Raw genomic sequence first — 18,631 nt, forward strand, 5'->3', positions numbered from 1 at the left:
TGGTCTCATCCTGAAACATTAGCCATTCCCTTGCCTCTAGAGATGTTGCTTCCCCACTGGCTTTTCTTGCTGCTGTTATCAGAAAGAAGATACAAGTGCCTCAGGATTCTCACCACCAGTTACTATCCCTCAATCAGCAGGCTTTTGAACAAAAGGGGATAACTACACTCATTTAAAGACACTTTTATCTTGTTATTTCATGCTTGTTATTTATTTGTATGAGCATTTGCAGAATTTTTTGTCCATTGATCCTGTTTTGAATTTCTGGTATAGATTTGCTAAATATGCCAGCAAAAAAAAGAACTGATCTGTTACCTAGCTTATGGAAGACAGTTAAGTGTCATCTTTGAATTAATATGGGACAAGAAAACTGAATTAATTTTCTCTGTTTTCAGGGCAATTAAAGCATTTCAGGAGGTGCTTTATATCGATCCTAGCTTCTCTCGAGCCAACGAGATTCACTTGCGTCTAGGGTTGATGTTCAAAGTGAACACGGACTATGATTCAAGTCTTAAGGTAAGCTTTAAGAATGATGAAGCTGTAGAGCATTAACAACATTAATCTATGTCCCTTTATGCAATAGACTTCATTAAATTTGTTATATCAATTTTTAGTTTAGCGGAAATAGCCATTTTTGCTTCTCCATGCATCAAGCACTAAAAGTGTTTAATGCAGGTTGGGCTCCCTGTGGGAGACATGCAGCTACTTTGTACTGTGTCTTATGTTGCGTGTTTATTATGGGTAATTTGTCACGTGGGTTGGGGTGTGGTGGAAGCAAAGAGCTTACTACATATTTATGCTTTGTCTTAGATCAGTTTTTAGTCGCTAGAGCAAGGAGTAGATTGGGGAATGGGATTTTTTGACTGTTTAACATTAAAGTTTAAACACATTAAGATTGCTAATGCTTAAGTATGTTTGAATATGCTTAGACTGCTTATTTTGTTTTATCACTAGTTTTAGTTTCCATTGTCTTTGCTGGTTTTTTAATAAAGGGTCCAGCGTACTTTCTTTGTTCGTTATTCGTGGATTTATACACACATGCACGCGCGCACACACCCATTTATTTTGAACACCAATGTGACATCACAAATGGAAAATTCCGCAACACGCTGGGAAGGTTCCCAGGTGATGCGCAGGTGTCACATACGTAATGAACAGAAGTAAATGAAAAATATAAAAATAAATATCTTGATCCTATATTGAAAGAGCAAAGTTGTCAGCATTGATTGGAGTGAACATATTGCCATTTAACGTTATGCTGATCTATCAAAGATCTGTCATGAAAAACTGAAAATTGAAGGTAATTATAAATACTCAGCAGGCTGGTTGCAGAAATTTAAGAAAGTCATGGCATTAAAATTTTAAAAATTACTGCTGACCACAAAGCAGTGGAGTAATTCATTAAGTTTGCCAAGATTGTTGCTGACGAAAATCTAACGTGCTGAGTGACTGCATGAGTACACATGTGTGATGAACAAATGTAAGACAAAGACTGTTTGCTATTATCACATAAATTTAGAGTCTGGAACGATGGCAATGCCAAACAGATTGACTGTTCACCTGGGCGACATAGGTGGTGATAGCTTTCCCTTTCTGATGGTTCAATGTACACATTGTTCAGTGCAGAAAATTATTAAAAATATTGCGTAGTATTACCTTTTAGGGTATATGTGTAAGCTGAAAACGTAATGTAAATGGGGTTTCATCTCCAAGGTATCTTATTACATTGATCAAAATATTCCAAAATCTGAAAGCTAAAGCACTTTGTATGTTGTCAGAAGGCTGGTATTAGTTTTTCATGATTACCATTGGCTTTTAGTGACCTGATGGGGATAGTGAATTTGCATTGTATTGAGGTAGAAATGAATTGCCCCTGTGTCTCATGCTGCTTTGGCTGTAGTGGTCTCTTCACTATGTTTCTCAGTGCATTTAATAGTTTCATATTAACGAGTACTGTTTGAAGGACATATTTTGAAGTAATGCAGCGAGTGGGCCTGCCTCACAGCTCCAGCTTCACTTGCCTTTGTGATTGTGTGGGTTTCTCACCAGGTCCTTCAGTTTCTCTACATGCCCATTGCCAAAGGTGTAGTTTGATAGGTTAATTGGCCACTATAAAATTGTCCCCAGTGTGCAGGTGAGGGGGAGAGTCTGAAGGCCGTTAATGAGAATGCACGGAAGTGGATGTGGACTTTGTGTCCCCAAGGGCCTGCTTCTATGCTGTATAACTTAAAATTTCATTGTCATATTCTTTGAAACCAATTTTTTTTCTTATTTATACTATGTATTTCTGAAATTGGCTCACCTTTATCTAAATTGATTATCTGGTTTGTAAATATGAGCAATATAATTTTCTCTTTGCTGATATCAGTATCCTGTTGTGTCTGCTGTAGGGTGGTGAGGTGGAGATGTGCCTCTACCAAAGGTGCTCTTTTCCTCTGCTAGTCTCAGGTCACCCTTGGGCAGGGTGTAGTACCTGCTTAGCCTGCTGATCAGGGTCAAGTAATGCCATGGAGCAGATGATGGATGATCTTATAAGCAGCTGGTGCATATCGTGTCATGGTTATGCGACCACTGGCATCAGGCAGACCGTCTCTGAAGAGCATTGATAATGGCTGGGGTCACTCATCTTGTAAAGACACTGCCCAGAAGAAGGCAATGGCGCACCATTTCAATAGAAAAATTTGCCAACAATCATGACATGGCACATGATGATGATTGCCTGTATTTAAGATCATAAGGGATAGGGATAGGAACAGAATTAGGCCATTTGGCCCATCGAGTCTGCTCTGCCATTTCATTATGGTTGATCCATTTTTTCTCTTGACTCTAGTCTCCTGCACCCCCCAATCACCCATATTTCTTCATGCCCTGACCATAAAGCCCCTGTGGCAATAAACTCCACAGATTCACCACTTTCTGGCTAAGCAAATTTCTCCTCATCTGTTCCAAGACTGTGTCCTTTGGTCTTAGACTCTCCCACATAGGAAACATCCTCCACATCCGTTTTATCAAGGCATTTCACCATTCGATAGTTTTCAATGAGGTCACCCCCTCTTCTGAATTCCAGCAAACACAGACCCAGAGCCATCAAACGCTCTTCATATGACAAGCCGATCAATCCTGGAATCATTTTTATGAACCCCCCCCCCCCCCCCCCCCGATCCCCCTTAAGCTTCAGCACATCCTTTCTAAACTGCTCACAATACTTCAAGTGAGACCTCACCAATGCTTTATAAAGTCTCAACTTTGCATCCTTGCTTTTATATTCCAATCCTCTTGAAATAAATGCTAATATCACATTTGCCTTCCTCATCACAGACTCAACCAGCAATTAACCTTTAGGGAATCCTGGCCAAAGACTCAGTTTTTCGTGCTTTCTCTCCATTTGGAAAATAGTTTCATTTCATTTCTTCCCTTTCATGTCTTCTACCAAAGTACATGACCATACACTTCCCGACACTGTATTCCATCTGGCATTTTTTTGCCTATTCTTCTAATCTAAGTCTTTCTGTAGCTTTTCTACTTCCTCAAAATTACCTGCCCTTCCACTAACCTTCATATCATCTGTAAACTTTACAACAAAACCATCAATTCCATCATTCAAATCATTGACATTTAATGTAAAAAGAATGTGTCCCAATACAGACCCCTGTAGAAGACTACTTAATCACCGGCAGCCAACTAGCAGAGTCTCTCTTGGTTCCCACTCTTTGCCTTCTAGCAATCAACCACTCTTTATCTGTGTGATACCATGGGCTTGTGGCTTGTTAAGCAGCCTCATGTATGGCACCTTGTCATAGGCCTTCTGAAAATCCAAGTGCACAACATCAATTGATTCTCCTTTGTCTATCCTGCTTGTTATTTCTTCAATGAATTGCAACAGTTTTGTCAGGCAAAATTTTTCCTTGAGAAAACCATCCTGACTATAGGCCTGTGTTATCATGTGCCTCCAAGTGCCCAAAACCACATCCTTAACAATAAACTCCTCTATCCTCCCAGCCATTGTGAGATCAGGCAAACTGGCTTGTATTTCTCTTTCTTCTGCCTCTCTGTCCTCTTGAAGAGTAGAGTAACATTTGCAATTTTCCATTCCCTTGAGTCCATTCCTTGTGATTCTTGAAAGATTGTTGTTAATGCTTCCACGATCTCTTCAGCCACTTTTTTCAGAACCCTGAAATGTACACCATCTGGTCCAGGTGACTTATCTACCTTCAGACCTTCTAGTTTTCCAAATACTTTCTCCCTAGTAATGGTAGCTTCTCACACCTCATGACTCCTGACACCTGGAAATTCTGCCATACTACTGTACTAGTGTCTTCCACAGTGAAGACTGATGCGAAATACTTATTCAGTTCGTCCACCATCTCGTCCCCCATTACTACCTTACCTGCGTTGTTTTCCAGTAGTCCGATATCCACTCTTGCCTCACTTTTACACTTTGTGGATCTGCAGAAACTCTTGGTATCCTCTTTAATATTATTGGGTGGCTAGCTTTTGTATCCCATCTTTACATTCTCAATGACTTTTTTAATTTGTCTTCTATTGGTTTTTAAAGGCTTTCTAATCCTCTAACTTCCCACTATTTTTTTGCTGTATAATATGCCCTCTCTTCTGTTTTTATGTTGACTTAGATTTCTCTTTTTAGCCACAGTTGTGCTATCTTTCCTCTAGAATATTTCTTCCTCATTAGGATGTATATATCCTGTGCCTTACGAATTGCTTCTAGAAATTCCAGCCATTGCTGCTCTGCTGTCTAAGTGTTTTTTTCCAATCACTTCTGGCCATCTCCTCCCTCATGCCTCTGTAATTCCCTTTGCTACACTGTAATACTGATTCATCTGACTTTAGCTTCTCCTTCTCAAGTTTCAGGGTGAATTTGATCATATTACGATCACTTGACCCAAAGGGTTCTTTTACCTTGAGCTCTCCAATCAATTCCAGTTCATGGCACACCACCTAATCCAAAATAACTGATCTCCTAGTCAGTCTATCCACAAGCTGCTCTAAAAAGCCATGTTGTAGGCATTCTAGAAATTCACCATCTTGGAATCCGACTCCAACACCAATCTATTTGCATTTTGAAATCTCTGATTATTGTAACATTGCCCTTTGGGCATGTGTTTTCTATCTCCCTTTGTAATTTGTAGAGCACATCTTTACTACTGTTTGGCGGTCCGTGTACAGCTCCCATCAGGGTACCCTTGCAGTTCCTTAGCTCTATCTATAATTATTCAACACCTTCTGATCCTTTCTCACTTCTTTCTAATGTTTTGATTTCACTTTTTACCACCAGAGCAACCCCACCCCTCTGCCTTCTTGCCTGTCCTTTCAATACAATGGACATTAAGCTCCCAGCTATAATCTTCTTACAGCCATGATTCACTGATGCCTACAAACATCATACCTGCTGATCTGTAAGTGTGCTTCAAGTTCATCTATCTTATTCTTTCTACTGTGCACATCCAAATACAACACTTTCAGTACTGTATTCATCCTTTTCAAATTTGTCAACCTTTTATGTTGGGACTCATCCTGTTGACTCAATTTTTCCTAATCATCCTTGCTAGGAGTCTCACTGCACATTGCCTCTGTTTGTCAACCAACTAACTCATCTTCAGCACTATCACATCTGGTTCCTGTTCCCCTACCAGTTTAAACCCACCCGAACAGCTTAAGCCAATCTTCCCACAAGGGTGTGGACCCCCGAGGGTTCAGGTGTAACCTGCCTCTTTTGTACAGGTTGTACAGATCCCAATAATCCATAAATCTGAACCTCTGCGCTAGTTCCTCTGCCACACATTCACCTGCCAAATCATCCTCCTCTTATTCTCACTGGCATGTGGCACAGCTACCAATCCAGAGATTTACCTCCCTGAAGGTTCTGCTCATCAACTTTCTGCCTGGCTCCCTAAAATCTCTTCAGCATCTCCTCACCTTGTCTCCCTATGTCATTGGTGCCAGTATGTATGAAGACTTGTGGCTGCTCACCCTTGCCCTTGAGAATGCCACGGACCCAATCCAAGACATTCCTGATCCTGGCACCAGTGAAGGAACAGACCATCAGGGTGTCTCTTTCGTACCCACAGAACCTATTCTCAGTTCCTCTGACTAAGGAACCTCCTGTCAACACTGTAGCCCTTTTCACTCTTCTGAACCACATCACCAGACTTGGTGCCGGAGACCAGGTCACTAAGGCTCCCCCCGGTAGGTCAGTCCCCTCAGTACTGTAGTATCTAAAGTTGTATAATTATTGAGGGAAACGACCACAGGTGTATCCTACATTGGCTGTGCATTCACTCTCTTCCTGACAGTGAACACTTCTTTGGAAGGCACTTCAATGATTTTGTTTTTTTTTAAATAAAAAGTTAAATCTTTCAAAATTACATCATTATATTACACATTCATGTCTTTCTTTTCGATATTGTACTCTCAGGTACAAAATGTAGAAGCTACCCCATTTTCTGGGTGGTTTTGCAGACTGAGGTGAAACTAATGAATTGACTGCATTTTTGTATGGGGATGACATGATGAAATTGCAATTAATTATATTATTACTTCAATGTTCAAAAGAAATTTTGTAATCAAAAATACATTTATGTCTCCATATTAAACCATAAGATTCAGTTTATTTTTGCAGGTATTCACAGTAAATACAAAGAAACACAATAGAATCAGTGAAAAATGGCACGCAAAGACAGACAAACAACCATGTGCAAAAGACAACAAATTGTGCAAATACAAAAAAGTAGTAATCACAAATAAGTAATGAATATTGAGAACAAGAGATTGAGTCCTTAAAAGTCAGAATCAGTTTAATGCGGAATCAGTTTAATGTTGGGGTGATGGTTGAAGGGTAACTGAACTTGATGGTGTGGCATGTAATGTTCCTGTACCTCCTTACAGATAGCAGTGGAAAGAAGAGGGCATGGCCTGGGTGGTGGCGGTCCTTGATGATGGATGCTGCTTTCCTATGACAGCGCTCTATGTAAATGTACTCAGTGATGGGAATGGCTTTACTTGTGATGTACTGGACTGGGCCATATCCACTACTTTTTGTAGGCTTTTCCATATAAGGGCATTTGTGTTTCCATACTAGGCTGTGATGCACTCAGTTAATGTACTCTTCACCATACATCTAGAAGTATGTCAGAGTTTTGGATGTCATGTAGAATCTTTGCAAACTCCTCTACTTATAGGCAGTGCCTCTACTTTCTAAGGAAACGGAGGCATTGCCATGTTTTCCTACAGAAAGCTGCGAGCAGTGGGGAGATAAAGATGTGTTTGGTGGTAGGAGGTTGTAGAGAATGATGTGCTAATGGGCTGCTATGTGAGAATAAGAGGAACTCTATCCCTGTTAAGATGGCAGGAAGATGGGGTGAGGGCGTATGTCCCAGAAATGGAGGAGATGCAGGTGAGAGTAGTGTCAATTGTGGTGAAATGGAAACCCTTTCCAGAACATCAAAGATGTCCTTCCTCTTCAGTAAATGTGGTTTTTCTTCCTTCATAATTGATGCTGCTCTTACCAGCATGGTACTCATCATGTCAAGCCAGCCAAACAATTCCAAAAGTTAGTTTCATTTCCCAGCTCTTTAGCCACAAACCTGTAGCTCTTCAAATGATCATCCATAAGGATTTCAGCCCAAAATGTTGTCTCTTTATTCCTTTCCATAAATGCTGCCTGACCTGCTGAGTTCCTCCAGCAGTTTGTGTGTGTTACTGTAAATTGCATCCTAACTGTATTTGCAGTCATTTTCCTCATTTCATAAGAACATATACCTGGAACTTAATAAATCTTTTGAAGATTTGATTGAAGTAATGCACAAGGGAATGATCTTTAGTTTTTAATGGATGCCCAGATTTGTAATACAAATTTCAAGAAATGATAGATGTTCCTTTACAAACAGATCAGAATGAAAGTTTATAATTTAAATTCCTTTAATAGCCTGAGTAACTTTTAGCTGTATGTAATAATGGTATGCTTTTTGTCAGTTTGGATATTCAAGCAGTCATGGTGTTTTTAAAAACCCATGCTTCAGTATTTTAATAAAAAACACAAAATGCTGGCAGAACTCAGCAGGCCAGACACCATCTATGGGAGGAGGTAATAACGATGTTTCGGGTTGAAACCCTTCATCAGAAGTGAAGTAACATGGGATGGTCGAGGGGGGATAAGAAGTGGGGGGAGGGATAAAGTAGAGAGCTGGGAAGTGATAGACTGGAGGGAAATGGGCTGGGGGAAGGTGGAGAATTATGGGAAATAAAAGAGAAAGAAAGGTAGGGTTGGGGGGAGAGATTATAGTGGGGGGGGGGGGGAAGAGAGAGAAAGAGAACCAGACTAAAATAATAGATAGGGATGGGGGTAAGGGTGGGAGGCAAGGGGTATCCTATCCTCACATTGCCTTCAGTATTTTAAGTAGTTTTACTGATTGATCTCACATGCACAACTCTGAAATGTTTCAGCTTGCCTCCTACCTACCTCTAATTTTTTTGGAATAATTTTGACATTATTTACAAAATATTAATTCCTCTTAATAGCTGTTTAAAAAAAAATTAAGAGCAAACTTTGCAAAAACTACAAATTGCATTCTGCAGACAATGTACTTAATCTAGTTGCAAATTGACATGTAGGACCTTCCTGCCATGTAGCTGTGCTGCCACAAGATGTTGTATCCCTTTTTATTTTGTATATTATTTCTAATGGCTTTCAACACTTAAAAAAATGCATTGTTACTCACATTAATAAAAGATAAGCAGCTAATTCTTACACTTGGCACCCTCAATATAACAAGTATAACAAGCATATTGTTAATAATGCAATCATGCAAAGCAGACACAGATACAAAACTTAAAAACCTAGCCATTTGTCAAGTATGGTGTTGGAATATTGAGTGAACTTCCCAAACTGTTTTCTTGGTGTATTGTAATTGAATAAGGAAAGGGAATAACTGAGTTTTTTTGTGTATGCTTGTAACTTTTTGCTAAAACCATTGTGGATAAACTACTTGCAGTATCGACCTGCAATTTTGACTGCTGGAATTGAATGAAAAATGCTGCTTTGAAATTGGCTTTGCCTCAATGCTGTGAGACTGTTATCTATTTTTCAATGTTCACATGGCTATACTACCTCCACCTGTTCCTTGCAAGACAAACAAATCTTCATTTGAGGTAATAGGAGAGCTCAATGAGATGATACAGCTGCACGTGCTCCTCATCCTCCTCCTCCCGCTAACTAATAGAACTTGGCTGGCTTCCAGTGGTGTGATTAATGAATAGCTTTCAGTGGACTAGTTATTTGAACAAAGAACAATCTACAAAAGAAAAGGAATATCACTCTACACTAAATATGCAGCGGTAGCTTTCTCTTGTATCATATTCAGCCTCATCCAACCCAGTGGTAAGTTTGAATAAAGTCTGTTTGCATCTTGACTTTTATTTGTATTCTTTTGTTTGCTAAATAGCCACATTGAAGTTGCAATATCAAACCTGATATAACTGTGGTGAAATTATCTGTAGAAAATATTTTCTCTATTAATATGTGGAGTTGATTTCCTGGAAATAAGGTACGTTAGTAGGTATAATAATAGTTCAGTGATCTGCTTATGCATTTTTCTCAGTATTTAGTTCTAATGAAAAACCTTGTTTGAAAGGTGGGATTTGCATGTTCTGAAGATGAGCATGTAAAAGGTGCACGAGGATTATATTTGCTGAACAGTTTGCTCACAGGGCAAGGTGTTAAAGAAGATAGAAAGTGCACGTGAAACTAAGATACAATCATAATGATTAGGCTACATTCAACAGCTTCGGACTAGAATTAAGTTTTAAAGAATGCTTGCAACTCTATGTAACATTTTTTTACCTTCCATGAAATATTGCAGATGGTTTCCATCTTGTGAAAAGAGTTCCCTGTTTATGTGGAAAAGTGAAATCTGATCTGGTGACTTGTAACTTCCTAAAGTTCTTTGTGAAAATTTGTGCTAATTTGTCCTAGAGATAATTGCATCTGTTGAACAGTTGTATATTAATCATCTTCTTTTAAATTATACAAGATAATTTTAACCTATTTTGATAATATTTTTGTAGATATTTATGATAGTTAAAAATGAGTAAATTTCATTTGTTACATTTGTTCAGTGAGTTTGACCCCACCCCCACCTTTTACCTTGCTGAAGTCTTATTTGACCAGAAAATTATCTACTAGTATTAGACTAAAGATCAAAATTCAGTTGTAATGGAATCCAGGGAGAACTAGTTAAGTGGATTCAAAAGTGGTTTGGGGTAGGAAGTTTGGTGGAGGTTGAAGGATGTTTCTTGGAATGGAGGCCAGTAACTAGCATCAGTGCTCTGACCTTTTTTTATTCACTATTTTTGTAAAGATTGAAATGCAAACATTTGATCGGCAAGTTTGCAGCTGACGTGAAGTTGGGAACCATAGTTTATGTTGAAGAAAGTCATCGCAGAGTACAAGGGGTTCTTGATTAGTTAGGGCAGTGGGCCCAGATGTGGCAAATAGATTTCATTACCAGTAAGTGTGAAATGATGCATTTTGGAATGTGAGATTAAAGAGATTTGTCACAAGTACGTCAGAACATGCATTGTTTATGTCAACAGCCAACACAGTCGGTGATGTACTGGGGCAACCTGCATGTGTTTCCATGCTTCCAGTGCCACCATAGTACGCCCACACTTACTAACACTAACTTATACATCTTTGGAAGGTGTGAGGAAATCCACATGGTCACGGGGAGAATGTACAAACTCCTTACAGACAGTGATGGGAATTGAATCCAGTTTTACAGCTGGAGCTGTAAAGCGTTACATGAACCACTATGCTACCGTGCTGCAGGATGGGACGTAAAACCAGCAGAGGTCTTGTAGAATTCATTCAAAGAGGCACCACAGGTAAACAAGGTGTGAAAACAGTGTTTAGCACCCTGGTCTTCAACTGAGAGGGCATTAGGAATAGGAGTAGGGACATTATGTTGCAATTGTGCGAGTCATTGTTCATCTTGTTTAGTGACTGTGGTCAGTCCGAGAAGAAAGTATCCAAGATTAGAATTGAAAGGAGAGTTTGGCCATGTTAGGTCTTGATTCCTTGGAACACAGAAAAATGTTTAAAATGAAGCATGGATAGGGTAGACGATACACCTTTTTCTTAGGATAGGGAAGTCCAAATTACCAGGGACAGAGATTTTAGGGTGGGGGGGGGATTTGAAAGGACTCGAGGGCAATTACTTCAGAGCATGGTGAGTACAAAGAATGAGCTACTGGAAGTAGTTAAAGCAGATAAAATAGCATGATTTTTAAAGCAGTTAGATGAGTATGCAGAGTCAGGGCTTAGAAGAATACGTGCCGAATGCAGGAAATTCAAGAAATTGGACTAAGGGCTGATTTATATTTCTGCATCAAATGAATGCCGTAGCTGCGTAACCTACGCCCCACCCTATGCCTTAGCCTACGCCATAGCCCGACGTGCACCTCTCCAAAAATGTAATTGCGCGTTGCGGTTACGCAGACCGCAATAACTGTGATTGGTCCTCTTGGTAGCAACACATTTCCTCCTGTCTAGGCATTCTGTGTGTACACTGATGTGAAATAAATGGTTGGAAATGATGAACCAAATCGTCAAATCTACCTGCCGACATCCGAAAATATTTGAAATGCATTTCCTCATCCATGTCTCTCAGTGGCCAGACAAGCACAGAAAATTCACCCTCCTTCTGCCTCAATCCATTCAATGGTCATACATACCATCTCCTCTGGCGTCTTCTCTCTTTTCTGCGTTGCAGTAATTTCAATAAAAGTAACCCTTGTTCAACGTCTATTAGCTCAACTCTAACGTGGTGCACTCAGTCGCCATTGTTTGAAGTACACGAAGAAACTCTACACAGTGGCATAGAAACACCACCACCAACTAGCGTTAATACTCACAACGGCGGAGGCCACTTACAAAGGCTGCGGCGTAGGCTACTACACAGAAGTATAAATCAGCCTTAAAAGGGTAGGCACTGCAGCAGGCATGGACCTGTTGAGCTGAAACGCCTATATCGGTGCTGTTTGTATTTGAGAATGAACAGGCTTGCTGTATGTGACTACTAGAAATATCAGACATTGGAAAGAAAACTGTAACCATATCTAGTAAAATTTCAGTCTATTTCAAATATAGTCTTGCTTGAATTATGGTGTTGGGTCACTCTATTAGCGCCTCCTGCCTGAATGTAAGAAAGAAATACCTATCTCTTTGAAGGGACTAGATGACTGTAGATCAAGCACAGTGCCTTCTATGCTTGCATTGACCATCAAAACATGGAGGAATTTCCACAAGCTCCCACATAATTTGTGCTTTCAGCCTGTGATGCTGGCATGAGAGCGTCCTTTAGGAGGCCTAACACACAAAAAGAGTCCAGCCCAGATGGGTATCTGGCCAAGTTCTAAAGGCCTGTGCTGAGGAACTGGCTGAAGAATTCACTGATATCTTTATCCTCTTGCTCCTTCAGTTTGAGGTACCCACCTGCTTCAAGCAGACTTCAGTTATACTGGTGCTCAAGAATATGGTAACCAGCCTTGATGACTATCTTTCAGTAACATTTTCCACAGTGATGAAGAGCTTCGAGAGGCTGGTGATGAAACGTATCAACTCCTGCCTGAGAAGATCCTGACTTGGATCTTCTCCAGTTTACCTACTGGAGCAACAGGTCCACAGCAGGTGCTGTTTCACTGGCTCTTCACTTGACCCTGGAAAGTTTGGACAGCAAAGATGCATACATCAGGGTCCTCTTTATCAACCACAACTCGGCATTCAGTACTATTGTCCCTTCAAACCTAAACAATAAATTTTAAGATATTAGCATCAATACCTCCTTGTGCAGTTGGATCCTTGATTTCCTCACTTGCAGACCAGCAACAACATTGCTCCACGATGTCCATCAGCACTTGTGCACCACAGGGCTTTGTGCTTAGCCCCCAAACCCCAGCTCTACCCATGTTATACTTATGACTGTAAGGTTAAGTGCAGCTCCAGTGCCATATTTAAGTTTGCTGAAGACACTACCGTTGTTGGCCGAATCAAAGGTGCTGATAAATCAGCATACAAGTGAGAGAGTTAAAAAAGAATTCTGGCTGACTGGTGTCATAACACAAACCTCACTCAATGTCAGCAAGTTGATAACTGACTTCATGAAGAGGAAGCCAGTGTTTTCATCGGGGGAATCAGGTGGAGAGGGACAGCAACTTTCAGAGGACCTCTCCTGGGCCCAGCATGTAAGTGCAGTTACGAAGAAAGCACAGCAGTGCCTCTTCCATAGAATTCTATGTGGATTTGGCATGACATCTAAATGTTCGTCAAACTTCTATAGATGTGTGGTGGAGAGTATATTGTCTGGTTGCATTATGGTCTGGAATGGAAATACCAGTGCCCTTGAAAATCCTACAAGAAGTAGTGGATACTGCAAGTAATGTTTTATTGAGTATGCCCTCATGCAAATAAATGTTGGGGTTCTATATGGTGGCGTGGGTTTCCTCCAGGTGCTCTGTTTTCCTCCCATAGTCCAATGACGTACTGTAGGTCAACTGTTCATTGTAAATTGTCCTGTGATTAGGCCAATGTTAAATCGGGGGTTGTTGGGTGACATGGCTGGAAGGGCTTGATTCATGCTGTATCTCAATATAATAAAAATATATTGCGGTTTTCCATTAAATCAGATAAGTGGTGTAGTTGAAAGTGGTACTGGGATAGCTTGGCTTGAGATGGGGTTTGTTCTGGAGCACAAGTGTTAAGTACTACAGCCATGAAGCAGTATTGTCTCCATGGCCTTTGCTATATATTTGAATGTACCAGATTGGCTGAAAATTAGAGGTGTGGTTTGGGATGCTGAGATCGATTGCCCACTTGTCACTTGTAGGTGGGCCTTATGCTATGCTTTTGCATTTCCTGTTAATTGATGCCTATTTTTTTAAAAATAGAGTAGCAAATGCAACATTTAAAAGGCATTCTGCTGGTTATGCATAAATGCTGTTCTTTTGTACAGTGAAAAAGTTTTTAAAATGAGATACACAACTTTTTTAAAACAGAAGTGAGAACCCTGATTTTCATTGTATTTTGAATGATTTGGAAATCAAGTCAAGAACTTTGTTTAATGCAAAAGCTACATGTAATTGTTTCATTGGGTAATAATTGTTGTCTTGCCGTTGATAATTCCAGGTAAACCATGGGATTATAATGGAATTCTTTGTGTCTATTTTCACTTCTGGGAATGGGGAATTCAAATTAATATAACGATTCTTGCATATAAAGAAAATAGCATATCACAACTAAAACAGCATTAACTATTGCACTTCCAATGGGATTGTGATTTTAGGGAAAAGAGAATTCCTTTTTAAGAGATGAACTGTTGAACAATTAGAAATTAAATTTTAATTGATTAAAAATGTCTGAATCACCCTTTCTCTTGATTTCTTAGGCAATCGGTATTATCAAAAAGAGAATCTAAATGGCTGGGTAATATGATTACGGATGTCACTTACATAGTGTGATAATTCTTGTTGCTTTGTCACATTAGACCCTGACAACAATAAGTTTAGCATTTAATGAATTGATAATGTGTTGACTGAATAAGTCTTGACACACGGCCACAATTTCTGTTTTAAGTCGACCTTTGCCCTACCAGTCATGCACATCTCAGATTTCCAATTAGTTCCAATTTGAAATCGTGAACAAAGTCCTTTGCTCTGAACATAACACTCTAAAATCTAAACAATTTATCATTTAATTGTTTGGAGATCTAGATGGCTTTGTCCTCTGGTTCCCTGGTTTGTCTGGAATGTGAGCCAGCTCTGTGGCCAGAGCCAGGGTTAGGGTTTAAACTAGGCATTCAGGAAGGAGGCAAGGTCCAGAGAGCCAGCACTAAAGTCCCAAAAGTGATTGACTATTGGAGTTTCACTCTACTACTGCAAATTTATGACCAGTTAATCCTGATGAAGGGTCTTGGCCTGAAACATTGACTGTTAATTTTCTGTAGATGCTGCCTGACCTGCTGATTTCCTCTACTATTTTGTGTGTTACCCTGGATTTCCAATACTGCGTAATATCTTGTTTCTGATCATTATTTAATCATTTTTTTAAATCAAATTCTTTATCAAAATCTAAGTTGAACTGACATTTTAGTTACACATTTCTGGTATTAGCTGCTGTGCAATATGTCACTTTCTGTTAATGGTTTCTTATCCTGTAACGCTACAAGTAGTTATCAACATTAAATGAGCGTTGTAATTATTGCAAAATTTATGGATAAAACAAACAAAATAAGAAGTTATCTAAATATTATGTCTCAGGTATGTCATACAGAATAGAATTGGGTTCTTTGACCCACTATCTAATGATGCTCATCCCATTTTTCAACGCTTGTGAAAGTATCTTTCTCCACCAGTTCCAATCCACCATAGTGGGTTCCAAGTTTCAGTTGCTTTATAGGTGGGGAAAATATCCCACCTATGAAATAGAATTAAAAAAAACATGTTCAATGTCCATTTATGAATCATGTATGTGGCAGAGGAAAGAAGTTGTTCCTGACTCAGAGTGTGTACCTCCAGGCTTCTGCACCTCCTTCCTGATGGCATGTCCTGGGTGATGGGACCCTTAATGATGGACACTGACTTTCTGTGGCACTGCTCCTTGAAGATAGCTTGGATACAATCTTCATGTTATGTGTGAATTCACTAATTATTCCTACAATTACATGTGTTGTTTCGTGTACTTAACAGCAGCAGCAATCCTAAAAGTACATGAAATATTTTAGCCCTAATACTTGTCTGAACTATAGTTTATATAGTTACATTACTTCACACAGTTCCAATTCCAGCTGGGAAATACTGGACAGTGAAGTTGGTGCTTGCCAAGGAGAAGAAAATTTGAGCCATATTTATGCTGATTTGAGGTTAAATTGCTCTTTTCTCCCCACGTGTAATGAAAATTAGTTTTAGGTTTGATTCAGTGCCCTACGCAACCCTCTCATTACCACATCTGTCATCCAGCCTTTAATTACATACAGTAGGTTTGCTGATCAGCAGTGTCTAAGCCAGGGGTGGGCAAACTTTTTGACTTGTGGGCCACAAAGGGTTCTAAAATTTGACAGGGGGGCCGGACCAGGAGTAGATGGATGTAGTGTTTTGGTAATACACCTCATAAGAGAAAATAAAATATCATGGGATATGTAGAAAACATGTGCTTTAATATCAATTGAAAATGAACAAATGCATTACAACAAAATATCTGTCTTTGAAGTCCCATGGTATTTAGCTATTTATTGAAATTACTTTTAAAACACTGAAAATTAAATGAATGAAATACAGCTTTTTTTTAATAGTAACAGTTATTATTTTAAAGCACTGAAAATTCTGTTATCCTTCAAGGTATTATCATCATCACTCTCCTGACTGTCTTTATTTCAAAAACAGTAGGAGATGCAGGTCTACTTGTCCTGCTCCTTCTTATTCAATTGTCCCCTGTGCCAAAACTCAACAACGACCAGCACAAAGACAGAACAGTGACAGCGCGCCAGTATGCGGAGCGAGTTATTTGATCTGGAGCGCATTTTTTATTTTGAGAACATACGTGCACCTGCACACTACTCATGTCCATCATTTAACAGAAATGACATGTAACATGTAAGGCTTATTGAAAAAAATATTTTCAAATGCATTTTTTACATAACACAACGAAGAAACTTATTTTTAATTTCAGTGGGAACAGTGTTGTTGGTCTTCCTTTTTAGCCAGCGCATCAAAGACTGGATTTAGTTTTGTTGTGGCGATTCTCAGGATGGATCTGAGGTGTTGGTCAGTTAACTTGGATCTGTGGCTGGCTTTGTTGATGTTCATGACGCTGAACGCCTGTTCACACAAATAGGTTGAGCTGAGCAAAGAGTAAAGCGCAAATGTGGAGTAATACGCTGCACCTCAACAAAGTTCAATGTATATAGAGTGTGTCATCTATTGGGAAAACGCCAGAATTGCGGGGAAAAAACGTTAACAAGGTTTATTAATATAATTTCATCAAGTTCTGCGGGCCGGATTAAAAAGCTTTACGGGCCGCATATGGCCCGCGGGCTGTAGATTGCCCATGCCTGGTCTAAGCTAATAGAAATAGGAGTGGGCTTTGCAAATCTTTTGAACCTTGAAATCAGTCCTTGTGACTTGGCTCAGTAGGAGTTGATAGTATCTTGATCATGAAACACAGCATGCCCAGGTAGAATGCTAGGGTTCCATTACCAGTGCACAAGTAGCAGCTACTTGAATTATGGAACCATTCTTCAGGTGATGCCAAATAAATCATCATGGTTAGCAAAATACACTAAAAATGGAGGCTTTACAAATTGAATGCTTTCTCTTTTGCTGATTGGAGTCACTTCTTCCAGTGATCTTTCCCTTTGTTCATGTTTGAACAGAGTATGTAATTCTCTGGAGAAGTTTCCATTATGCACCTGTCGCAGAGGCTACCATGGTAATAGACATGTTAATTAGAAAATCCATGGACTGATTTCTTGAAAATTGACACTTGGGCATTAACAATTGCATAGCCTTCTGTAAACAGAATGAAGCAATCAAAACACAAGGGATGCATTGGTTTAATACAGTCTTCAGGTTGTCTTGTGTCTGGGTGTTTAGCTGATGAAGAATTTAGCTGCTTTGGATTTTATTTTGTGCATTGAGAAAGGTTGATCATTTTATGAAGCAGCCTTTGTGTAAGAGTGACCATTATTTGATAGAATTTTACTTTGAGTTTGAAAGTAAAGTAGTTCAATGTAAAGTTTGTCTCTCAAATTGGAACAATGGAGAAGAGCTGGATCTGATTAAGAGAGCATGATGGTACATCTGAGTTTCATATCCTTTAGTTTGAATTTGAAGAAGTAATACATCACTTGCAAATGAAGTGTTCCTTTTAACATTCAAAAACAAGGAACAGCAATTTATTGGTGACTGATGAGAAAACAGGTAATGTTAAATTTAACACAGTGGCTTATGTTGCTTAAAATAGCAATGGCCCTGAGTAATTTAGAACTCAGAAGATGAGGATCAAGACATGATAACTAAAGGTAGGATAGAATCTGAGAGTAGAGTGGGAAAAATGCATAAATGCGTTATAAGAGCTCTTACGAGCACATGACAAGATGAGGATTAGCAAATGTGAGCTAACGACGAAGGAAGAAAATGGTAGGAATTAAACAGTTATTTAACATCTTCACATATATTAGATATATACTCAGTAGCCACTTTTTTGGGTAGAGGAGTGGAACTCGGTGTGGTTTTCTGCTACTGTAGCCCATCCACTTGAAGATTTGACATGTGTATTCAGAGATGCCTTTATCTGAGTTGGAGGTGCATGAGTCTGTCAACTTCCTGTCAGCTTGAACTAGTCTGACTCGGTGGGCTAAATGGCCTAATTCTGCTCCTATCTCTTGTGGTCTTGATCGTGATCTTAGTGACTTTGATCGTGAAATGTTTGTTCATGCCAGATGGGGTGATTTCAGTATCACAGAAACTGCTGATCTCCTGAGATGTTCATACACAACCGTCTCTAGAGTTTATAGTGAAAGGTGTGGAAAAACAAAAAAAAAACATTCAGTGCATGGCAGTTCTG

At 39.4% G+C, this 18,631-nt stretch overlaps 1 protein-coding gene across 4 annotated transcripts in view; it reads left to right on the forward strand.

Annotated features, from left to right (window-relative positions):
• Window positions 1–18,631, forward strand: part of kdm6a (lysine (K)-specific demethylase 6A) — a 218,775-nt gene that overhangs the window by 81,935 nt on the left and 118,209 nt on the right. For all 4 annotated transcript variants that reach the window (XM_059968281.1, XM_059968283.1, XM_059968282.1 and 1 more), the window contains exon 6: window positions 396–516. In XM_059968281.1, coding sequence (XP_059824264.1) covers window positions 396–516 — 121 coding nt within the window. The remainder of the gene's footprint in view (window positions 1–395; window positions 517–18,631) is intronic.

This window comes from Hypanus sabinus, chromosome 4, assembly GCF_030144855.1.
Source record: "Hypanus sabinus isolate sHypSab1 chromosome 4, sHypSab1.hap1, whole genome shotgun sequence".
NCBI lineage: Eukaryota > Metazoa > Chordata > Chondrichthyes > Myliobatiformes > Dasyatidae > Hypanus > Hypanus sabinus.